The sequence below is a fragment of the Bacillus rossius genome, chromosome 1 (assembly GCF_032445375.1).
Source record: "Bacillus rossius redtenbacheri isolate Brsri chromosome 1, Brsri_v3, whole genome shotgun sequence".
Classification (NCBI taxonomy): domain Eukaryota; kingdom Metazoa; phylum Arthropoda; class Insecta; order Phasmatodea; family Bacillidae; genus Bacillus; species Bacillus rossius.
The window spans coordinates 304,774,426-304,786,482 of NC_086330.1; the positions used below are offsets into that span (position 1 = coordinate 304,774,426).

At 37.2% G+C, this 12,057-nt stretch overlaps 1 protein-coding gene across 3 annotated transcripts in view; it reads right to left on the bottom strand.

The window, feature by feature from the left end:
• LOC134527853 (fasciclin-1) overlaps positions 1 to 12,057 on the bottom strand; it is a 222,445-nt gene that overhangs the window by 120,415 nt on the left and 89,973 nt on the right. For all 3 annotated transcript variants that reach the window (XM_063360812.1, XM_063360815.1, XM_063360814.1), the window contains exon 4: positions 4,341 to 4,437. In XM_063360812.1, the coding sequence (XP_063216882.1) occupies positions 4,341 to 4,437 (97 nt within the window). The remainder of the gene's footprint in view (positions 1 to 4,340; positions 4,438 to 12,057) is intronic.

Here is a 12,057-nt window from a genome sequence, read left to right on the forward strand (position 1 = left end):
AACAGTTCTGGGGCATTGGAAGTTCCGTAGGGTAACCTTAGGTACTTATATGTGCCGTAAGGACTGGAGAAGCAACATTTAAGGGATGATTCCTCATCGAGTTGGATTTGATGAAACCCTTCTCGTAAATCAAAGACAGAGAATAGTTTTTTGCCTGCCAGTTGCTCACCTATCTCCCTAACCTTAGGTACAGTATGGCACTGTCTGAGTATTCCCTTGTTTAAATCTGAAGGGTCAAGGCACAATCGAATCTTCCCATTTGGCTTTTCTGTGATTACAAGGTTGCTTATCCACGCCCTTTCGTCAACATCATCCACCCGCTCTATCACCTTCTTCGCTACCAACCTAGCAAGTTCGTCCTTAAGCAATTTGCGTAAAGCTACCGGTACCCTCCTAGGTGGTCTGCTAACTGGCTCTGCTCCTGGTTTGATTAGTATTTTGCCAGTCTGTGGAAAGCACCCGAGCCCGTGAAATACATCCCTATTCTCCTCTGTGAACTGCTCCTTTTTGTCTTCTGTGACAGAGCTTATTCGCTGCACTAAATTTAAGGCTACGCAACCTGACAGACCCAATAGTGGCATGATAGCTAAATCTACCAGCATGAAATCAATATAGGCCTCACAATTTCGAACATTGCACCTCAAGCGAACTGTTCCTGTAGGCCTAATTACTCCATCCAGAGTTTTTAACTTAACACGTGTTGGTTCTACTTTAAATTGTTGATTGAATTGACGGAACATGTTTAAAGGCAGTACACTAACCTGGGCTCCAGTATCAAGTTTTACCTTCATTTGTGTGTTTTCAACCTTGATGGTTTCATGCCACTCATTTGGGTACATCAGGTTACTCCTGTTGTGCCCCCTTTTAGATTCCACGACATTCACACACATTTTTACACTATAACAATACAATGAGTCGTCTGAGCTTTCAGAGTCACCAGTCTCAATTACTTGCACCGATTTTACCCTGCAAGAGTTGGCAAAGTGATTGAGTTTACCACACTTCGCACACTTCCTACCATAGGCAGGGCATGCCCTGGGTCCATGTTTGGATTGGCATCGCCCACACTGAAAGTCACTGTCTTGACTCTTGTGCCCTTTTGCACGAGGCTTTTCCCTGTACCGACATTCTTTTATTGAGTTCACCAGCACACTTGCACTTTCTTCACTTGTTTTGTGGATGTGTTTGGCTTGCAGTCTGCTTTTTTCACACACACGACAATGTGCTGCAGCTTTTTCTAAGGTTAAGTTGTCCATACGGAGCATGGCTTCCTGTGTGCCCTTGTCCCTTATTCCGTGCACGACTCGGTCTCGTAGCATCTTGTCTTCGGCGCTTTCCCGCTCGTTGGTATTCTGTTCTGCATTTCTTCCTTCAGCTGTCGCACTGTTATAGTTGCAGTTCGTTACCAACTGACGCAATGAGGTTAGGAAATGTTCAAAGGTCTCCCCTTCTTCCTGTACCCTCTGGTTAAACACATAGCGCTCAAACACTTCATTCACCCTGGGGTTAACATACCGCTCAATTGCCTCTTTTACCTTTTTGTACACCCGTCTGTCCTCTTCCGGGATTATTATTATTATTACTTAACCTGCAATTGGGCTTTCACCCGGTGGCAAGAACTCCCACTCACTCCCCTCTCCCCCCCTCCCTCCATCAGCTTTCTCCTCAGCTCCCTCCCATCCCTGACCTCCACCATTTCCTCCCCCAGCCCATTCCACTCCCTCCCCGTCCTCACCAGGATATTGAGTGACGCAAGAATGCGGGCCGACGCACTTCCCACCATGTTCCTAAGGAGGGATATTTTAACTTTATCACTCGCCTCGTCTTGCCCTGTGCTGACGAGATAGACTTCAAATTCGGCTTCCCAGTATTTCCAGTCATTGTAGGCTGTTTTCCCTTGCAGATCTAAATCTGGTGGGAGTTTAACACCCCCGCCGGTCGCCATTGTCTCACTTGTGGTTGTGGGCATAAGCTTTTCTTCTTTTTTTTCCCTCACGATCCTGACGACTGCGCCATGTTGTAGTTTATTAATGAATAATAATGCATCATGTGTTCGTACACAACCTTTATTCACTGTGACAACTTAGTTCAAACTCAGTCACTCACATACGACTTATTAGGCCGCCATATTGTCTGCCTCTTGCTAACTTCCCAGCATGCAACAAACACTATACCATCTCCATACAGTAAAATATTTTGAAACAGTCAGTGTATGGTTTCACACTTTCTGTAATCCAGCACCAATGGAGACGCTCATGTTCAAATAATGGCGGATGTATTCCCGCTGTCGCAGGTCTAACTACTGCACTGCTGGCATTTAGAGTTCACTCAGAGTTTATCATTAATGCCAGTGTTTATTTCAGAACAAGGTTTCCTGTTTTCTAGCAGATTACATTTCACACTTCATTGGTACAGTTATGTAATGATTTTTTAAAGAATACCAATAATCATGTGTATGTTTTCTTTCTATTAACTTATTACAACTTGTTTTAAATACCATTGTCCTGTGAATTTATTTTTCTGTGGTAATTCCAGATAAAACAATATTAAAATTCAATAATTCTGCATAATCACTAATCTGTAATCTTTCATGACCGTGATGCCAGAACGTGGCAGATTACGGACTTCACTGAACTATTTTGGTTGGGAGAAATAGTTTTTTACGGGACATAGTAATGTTGAGACAAAACAAGGCTGTCCTGTAATACAGCCACTGCATTTTCATTGGCCCACTCAAAGCCATACAACTTGTTTTACCAGACATAACAGCAAGTTAACAAACTGCCAGGCATGGTTTCAAGAGGGAAAGGGTGGTAATGGGTGAACCCCCTCCCATCTCCCTCTTCCACAAGCTTTGGCAAAAGTTCTATTAATAGAAAAACTTTGGCTATAGATGTGGGAACAGGGATTTATTTTTGAGAAATTTCCTCCTCTTTAAGATTTTTTTTTCATGTTGGCTATCTATTAGTGTTTCTTTGTTATTATTACATGAATAAAAAATTTACTTTTAATTTTTAGTACTTAACTATACAAAATACTAAAAATCCAATTTTTTGTTTCACACACACTAATTACAAACCATAATTAATTTTTTTTTAATTTGCCCCCACTGCCCAAGCAAAAGTCTAGATTCGCACCTGAATTCTGCAGTCTCAAAAAAAAAAGATTTAAAGCCTAACAATCAGTCAAATATTCGAGCGATATAGCATCATCCTAATGAATGTTATAAATTTTTCACGAAAATATTTTGAGACACGCTGGGTATCAAAACACTGTAACATCATCTTTGTTTCATGATTGGTTGAGTTTATTACAGGTACATGCCCACTGTCAGTACACAAGTCCATGTGGGAGGATGCAAATTCTGAATGACCCAGTCAATTAAGACAAGTGGACGCTCTTGCAGTCAGCAGCCTAATACGACAAAAAAACCATTAGTGTGGACTAATGAGTTTTATTTTTATTTTTTGTTGCGAAAAAAATACTGATCCCTAGCTACAAATACGTCCCGCTAACCAGAATAAATTCTAAAACCCATCATTCATTGCTAGTTGCTTGTAAAATTTGTATTATTATTTGGAGTCAGGCTAGAATTTATACCTCTACACACTTGAAAGAAATTTTCATCATATCATGGATAGTTTGAAATGCCTTAAAGGACAAAAAGCCAACAAGAAAATAACAAAATTGACTTAACCCAACCATTTGCAACCCAGACAAAGGTCAAACATGGCAACAGGCAATGAACAAAAGATTGACCTCCATATGTACAAGTGGCTGGAGTATAGTCTGGTACCAAAAATAATGTATATATACAAGTGGTTAGAATCTATTCTAGTACAAAAAATTATATATATGTACAAGTGGTGGAGTTTAGCCTAGTACCAAGAATAATGTGTATGTACAAGTGGTTGTACTCTAGCCTAGTTTCAAGAATAATGTATATGTACAAGTGGTTGAAGTCTAGCCTAATACCGAGAATAACGTGTATAAACAAGTGGTTGGGTTCTAGCCTAGTACCGAGAATAATGTGTATGTACAGGTGGTTGAGTCTAACCTGGTAACAAATAACATGCATGTACAAGTGATTTAAGTCTAGCCTTTTATTATGAACAATATGTATTTACAAACTTTTTGAGTTAAACCTGGTACCAAAAATAACATGTATGTAATAGTGGTTGGCTTCTAGTCTAGTATTAAGAATAATGTGTTATCTACAAGTGTTTGGAATTAAACCTGGTATCAAAAATAACATGTATGTACAAGTGTTTGAAGTTTAGTGTAGTATTACAAATAATGTGTATTTGCAAGTATATACTCATCGGTAACGGATGAATCACCTTGAAGCCTTCATCCACGGGTATGAAGAAAGTGAACCGTCCTTCCCTCTTGAAGATGTGCTCCTTGCCATTCATGTTGACCCTCTGTCGAAAGGACCTGTAGACAGTCACAAACCACGCCTCCTTACCATGTCCCTTATTCCTTCTGTTTTTTTCCTCCCATGTTTACCTAAAATAAATTGTTCACATGGAGCATGGGCGTCGCAAGGATATATTTTGGGGGGGGGGGGGGGGAACTTCAATTGATTTAGTTGTTGAGGAATATCCAGCTCCTGAAGGAAAAAAAAAAAAAAGTGGCGGGTCCGGGGGTCCTCCCCCGGGAAAATTTGGGGTTTGAAGGTGCAAAAAGGTGGTTTTTAGGCATTTTTCTTTTCTAAATATTCTAACTATAGTTGGTTGCAATATATAATTTACTTTTTCTAAAACATATTTTCAGAGAACAAATTTGTGAAAACACAGTTAACATATCTGCATTCAGTTTCGGACCTGATTTTGATTTTACACGAAGATCGAATTAAAAAGTGCTCACATTACCACGATTGGACTAAATGCACCATGCGCAACATATGGGTTATATCACAGAAATCATATTTTTAATATAACTATGAAACTAAATATATTATTGGAGGGGACGAAATTGAAGACTTTTATTAACGAGGGGGGGGGGGGACGTGTCCCCCCGTCCCCCCCGGTTGTGACGCCCATGCATGGAGTTTATATACATACCCAGGACCGACAAACTTTAACTGCAGTTTCATCGCGAAAATATTTGTTGAAAACACCTATACTTATGGTCTAAAGTGCTTTCCAAGTCTGGTCTATGTCTATGAAATTGAGGGTGAATAACAATTTGATTGTAAATAATAGAGAATGTATTTAACGTGATAGAGGAAGTATTTGACATAATATTAAAGTTTTTAACACATCACAAAATATTTAGAAAAAGGTGTTCCTCCCAATTATTTCAATGAAATAATTTTGCTAGTCACAAAATTCGTAATGGTTGTAGAACTTTGGTCAATTAAACATAATCCAGATGTTCAGTGTTTCATCATCAATACTTTCTCTATTATTAACAATAAAAATTCAGTTTGGCTTCAACTTCAAAGACATTTACCAGCCTTGGGAAGCACTTTAAATCGTAAGTCGTATTTATGTTTTCAACTTATTTTGTCGTAATGAACCTGCAGCCGAAGTTTGTAGGTAGATTTCAGACTCAAACTGTATAAGCTCTACCATTAGAAAATGTTGTGTGTCCTGTGAATAAAAAAAAATCTTTATGAATGGCTTATTATTTTGATGTTTCACTACTTTAGTCACGTTAGGAAAAAATGATGAGTGAAGTTTTAAGACGCATACGCACCATGCAACAAAATTTTCACAGGATGACAAAAAAAAGCTACATAGCCTACAAATAAACATGTTATGTATGCTTTAAAATCTTATACTTTACTAAGTGATATTGAAGAATGGTCCATTACTACTAAGTATTCAATATTAATATAAACATGTTTATAAACTTAATTTTCAGTATTTAATGTACTAAAATAATAGAGTTAGATTATAATTAATAATTAAAAACAATAAATATGTTGACTGTTTATTCTAATTTATTAATTTGAATTATTTATTAATATCATTATAAATTTATAATGTATTGTGAATATTAGTGATTGGAATTGTGTTTATAAACTTTTCAAGTGTATTTTCAAGTGTATTTATATGAGTGAGGTTATGTTCCTGTATGTATAACGATGTGAGGTTGCTTGTAAGCCTCATTGTTGCTGGCAGGGAGTGTCTGTGGAATGTTTAATATCACTCCAGTCCTTTTATTATTTTATTTTTATTAATTATTAGCATGCAAAACTAAAGTAAAGAAAAAATGATGAGTGAAGTTTTAAGACGCATGCGCACCATGCAACAAAATTTTCACAGGATGACAAAAAAAAGCTACATAGCCTACAAATAAAAAAGTTATGTATGCTTTAAAATCTTATACTTTACTAAGTGATATTGAAGAATGGTCCATTACTACTAAGTATTCAATATTAATATAAACATGTTTATAAACTTAATTTTCAGTATTTAATGTACTAAAATAATAGAGTTAGATTTTAATTAATAATTAAAAACAATAAATATGTTGACTGTTTATTCTAATTTATTAATTTGAATAATTTATTAATATCATTAAAAAAATATAATGTATTGTGAATATTAGTGATTGGAATTGTGTTTATAAACTTTTCAAGTGTATTTTCAAGTGTATTTATATGAGTGAGGTTATGTTCCTGTATGTATAACGATGTGAGGTTGCTTGTAAGCCTCATTGTTGCTGGCAGGGAGTGTCTGTGGAATGTTTAATATCACTCCAGTCCTTTTATTATTTATTTTTATTAATTATTAGCATGCAAAACTAAAGTTAGTTTTTTATCACGCCAAGTAAGTATAACTTCTAACCCATGTACATAGGTACATGCACCAATTATTTAATAACCAAATTCTTGTATGTAGGTAACCAAAAATTTTTTTTGGATTAATTGTGGCCTATGCAGGGCCACAATGGTTCAGCTGTTGGAGAATTTGCCTCCCGCCAGGGGGAACAGGGTTACATTGCCAGCGGATCAAATGGTACCTAACAGGGCAGATGCTGTGGGCCCATGGGTGCTTGAGGTGCTCATGTAAGTTGCCAACTTTTATGCATAACTAGCTGCACGACCCGGCTTTGCACGGCTATACTAATGGAAAAAAATTAAGCCACATCTCCCATTTACAGTAATGGTAAATAAAAAAAAATTCAGTGAAAATTTATTACAATGCTGTATAATGTACCGGACAGAAAATGAATAGCACCGATGGTTTCCCGACTCGTGCACGCAACGTACAACTGATGTACCCGTACTTCGTTACGGCAGTCTACAGGCAGATCACTCTTGCGCCGCTCATTATACATGCCCCTCCTTGTGGGTACGCCACTGCCGCGCGATGCCCGTTGCCATGGAGACGCAGAAGGCATGAACAATACAAAATCCTGTTCTCATGCAGACAACCATACTCACTAAGCGACTAACTTACTTGCACTGTTACACGCACTTCAGTTCGGGACATTGTTGTTTACACCCGGTTGCCAGTATTAGTTTGCCTTTGCCGGTTGTAGTTTGTGTTTGCGTTATCTGTTGAAATGTGGAACAGTGGTTGTTAAAATAAATTAGTCATGATATAAGGCGAAGTAAATATTCAACAACCAATGTCGGGCGATGAATGCACGACCACGAAAAGACAAAAGGTCGCAGCGCAGCGGTTTCGGACTGAGTATGCACGCGAATGGCAATGTTTGAAAACCAGCGAGGTGTCGGAACATAGTGCTTTTTGTACCGTGTGTAATTGTGACTTTTCAGTCAAACATGGAGGCCGTGATGATTGCAGGCGACTTATCGCTTCCAAGAAACACATCGAACTTGCGAAGGTTAAGGCGGGAACGAAATCATTAAGTTCGTTTTTTACCAAGACAGAGAATTCTCACAGCATCATGAATGCGGAAATGCTATTTACATGTTTTATAGTAGAACATAATTTACCACTATCATCAGCAGACCACGCCGGAGATTTATTTAGGGCCATGTTTCCGGACTCTACAATTGCTAAGAAATATGCATGTGCGCGTACTAAAACAACTGCAGTTCTCAAGTCGATGGCGCAAGATACAACACGCGATGTTGTTTCCATCCTGCAACATGGTAAGTTTTCCATGGCAACTGATGGCAGTACAGACCAAAATAGTGTTAAACTCTACCCCATTTTGGTCAGTTACTTTGACAATTCTAAAGGAGAAATAGTAACTGCTTTGCTCTCCATTTTAGAAACAGACGACAACACTGGAAAAGGAATTTTCTCTGTTATTGATTCAGAGATGAAGGCAAAAAAATATACCTTGGAAAAATTGTGTGGCATTTGGCAGTGACAATTGTAATACAATGTTAAGGCATTTGCGAGGAGTAGCATCCTTCTTGAAAACAGCAAATCCTAGCATAGTAGTTCAAGGTTGCGTGTGCCATTTATTGCATATTTGTGCCCAGAAGGCTGCAAAACAGTTGGGGAGTGACATCGAAACATTAGTTGTTGACATTTACTATTACCTTGAAAAAAGCTCAAAGAGGAAAAAGGAATTAGTTGCTTGCCAAAAGCTGTGTGGTTTGAAAACACACAAAATTTTGAAATATGTTTCGACCCGCTGGCTGTCATTATTGGATGCTATTAACAGACTTTTGGAACAGTGAGATGCATTGTTAGAGTTGTTTGGTGTCGAAGATGAGTCAGTTAACGATAGCCATAATTCTCGTTTCTTAAGTGTAAGGAACATTTTAAAATCTCCTCTCACCAAGCTGTACTTTTTGTTTCTTAGTAGTGTATTACCCGCTTTCACTTCTTGCAATGTAAAGTTGCAATCTGAGGCTCCATCCATACACATTGTTAGCAGAGAACTGTTGGCCTTGTTCACAGATCTGTTGGTTCGTTTCATGAAACCAGATGCAGTTGTTTCAACTAATTCTGACATAACTGAGGTACAGTTAAAAAAACGGCATCAGAAATCAGATAAAAACCTTGTGATTGGAGCCAAAGCAAGAGTTTACTTAAGGGAAAATGAAGAAATACTTTCTACATCACAGTTGAAGTCATTTTATGAGTCTGTCAGAAATTTTTTTGTTGTAGCTTGTGACTATATGATTTCTAAACTGCCCATGAAGGATAAATTTTTGAAACACACTGAGATAGTGGATGTCAATCTTAAGAAAGAGAAGAACTTTTCATCTGTAGAGTATCTTATGTCTCAATTTCCTGGGGTTGTCAATGAAAGTGAGATGGATGAAATAGAGCTTGAATTCAGTAGGTACCAGATTGACGAACTAAATCAAGAAATCCTAGGTTCACCAAAAATGGACGTATGTTGGGGAAAAATCTCCAAATTGGTAGATGCGAGTGGCAGTGTTAAGTACAAGGTTCTCCCAAAACTTATGCTGACCATATTATTAGTTCCTCACAGCAATGCTGCGACAGAGCGTATTTTCAGTATAGTAAGGCAAAATGCTACTGACTTTCGTGCAAATCTTGGAACTGAGACATTAAATGCTTTAATGGTTGAAAAAATAAAAATGGGTGCACACGGAGATAAATGTTACAAAAATAAGTTTTCCAAGAAGCAACTAGAAATGGCTAAGCATGCTACTGTTAACCAGTTGAAGCAAGGAGGGGTGCATAAGGAAGATTTATAAATTAACTTGTTGGCACACTGCTGAAATGAGACGATTTTGTAAATATGTGTGTGTATATAAGTTAAATGTATATAGACATTCCAGAAATGAGTGTACAACTTAAAAAAAAAAAATAGTAGGCCTAGACCTATTTCATAACTTTCGGAAATATGTGATCAGAAATTCCTGTTGAGGTGAGCTTGCAATTTTTTATTTATAATTTAGCCATAAATGAGATATTTTAGTTGTGAGTGCAGGTAAATGTAATGTACCATGTTTTAAGTGTTCTGATTTATTTGGTCTCTCATTGTGTTTGCATGTGCGTTGTATGTATACAAAAAAACAATTTTGGTCATTTGTGAGTTTTAGAGGGCAGATAGCACTTAAGGTGTTCATTGTTTTCTCTCTTTCCCTCAAGGCTACCAATGTGTATAATTTTTAACCTGAAATATTATAAAACAATAGCAAATTTCCAACTGGTAGTATATTTAATATTCAGATACAAAAACTGCGTAAATAGCAGTTTACACCTTGAAATTAAAATTTTTCCGGGGGTGGGTCTCCGGACCCCTCTCTTACAAAGTGTGGTCGATGATCCATTGGCGAGGAGGGGTGACTACTGATGAGACTACTCAGAAGTTGGCATCCCTGCATAAGGAACATTACTGTGAAGTTTCAAGTCTGTAAAACATATATACTTGAAAAAAAGGGCAATAAAAAACAAATTAAACACAGAGAGAGGGAAAAAAAACAATAGTTAAGTTTTGCGATTTAAAGTGATAAAAAGTATTTAAATACTAATTGAACTCTTGTGAGGGTACTGATTGCTTCATTGTTAATATCACACGGGTGTTTATTACTTGTATGGGAAAATTAAGAATGATAAGGCAGTGCGTGGCAACAATGTTAATAGGCAATAGGAAATAAACTTCTAGCGCCTGCAGCATTGTCAACACACACTTTGTACGTGTACTGCATGTTGTATCTAACCCCCTCCAACGCATTTGATTCTAAATTGGACTTTTAGTAAGGATCCCTAATGTTATTGATAATATAATATAGCCTATAGCCTTCCTCGATAAATGTACTATCCAACACTGAAATAATTTTTCAAATCGGACCAGTGGTTCCTGAGATTAGCGGGTTCAAACAAACAAACAAACAAACAAACTCTTCAGCTTTATAATATTAGTATAGATATGTATTCGTGATGTAAAAAGATGGGAAGTTGGCTTGCGCAATCTTTGCGGTGTTAATTGCTTAAGTCAAAATGTGAATCACCCCTCACCCACTTTAAAACCTCATACTTCCGATAGTCCGGCTTCCAACGATCCGGGATGCACGATGGTCCGGCACCAGCGAGAAATTTACGGACTTGAACCAAGTAGCTTAAGTGTACTTAAGCTAAAATACTATAGTTTGTAGCTAAGGTCGGAAACGTTTCTACAGCATAGCTTAAAGGGCACTCGAAAGAGCTCGGCGCGGTCCGGAAATAGTAGGCAGCGTACATAGATTTAAGTGTCTTTACAATACAAAATAAAAAATTTATTTTGGCCTGTATTGGTTATAAGTAATCCAGCACCTGTGAAATCCTGAAAAAGTTGACAATCGGAAGTCTACTGTATCAAAATACCAAAATATTTTTGGTTGTAATGAAGTTTAATGCTTACTCCTTGCAGATCTGTTGTTCTCGCGTTTGTTTAACGAAACTCATTTCATAATGACGTTTTTAATTATTCTTTATAAAGTTCCTTTCAAACTATTAAAAACACTTCTAAAATATTAGTTATTGTACAGTTATAAACCAACCAGTAGTTTATAGTAATTAATAATGTTATTTAATTTCAAAATTTGTATATATTTATTTGTGAAGTATTGCCACAACTTGTTTTTTGGGGAACTTTCTTCTTTTTCTTTTCATTATACTTCATAGTAACTTTTAACAACGATATGTTTGGATTTAAAAATATTTATTTGCCTACTTCCTGTATTCTTGCTTTTGAATTACAAGGTCGATGGAGGATTTTTATTAGGAATGGTGAATTCAAACGGCGAGCATGAAAGAAAATGATAAGCAGCAAACTTGACGGAGAGTTTGAAATGTACGAATCTAAAGTTTATATAAAACTTATAGTTCATCGCTGCCAATATTCGTCAAGAACTACATAATAGTCGTCGAAGTTATTCAAGAACTACATAGTCGTCATCGAAGATAGACCAGAACTACATAGTCGTCGTCGAAGGTATTCAAGAACTACATAGTCGTCATCGAAGATAGACCAGAACTACATAATCGTCGTCGAAGGTATTCAAGAACTACATAGTCGTCATAGAAGATAGTCAAGAACTACATATGCGTCATCGAGGATAGTACATCACTACATCATTATCAAGAATGTGAAAAACTGCCCTTCGTCGTCATCAAGAATCGCCGGTTTGGAGACCCATCAACTAACAATCGCTGTCCA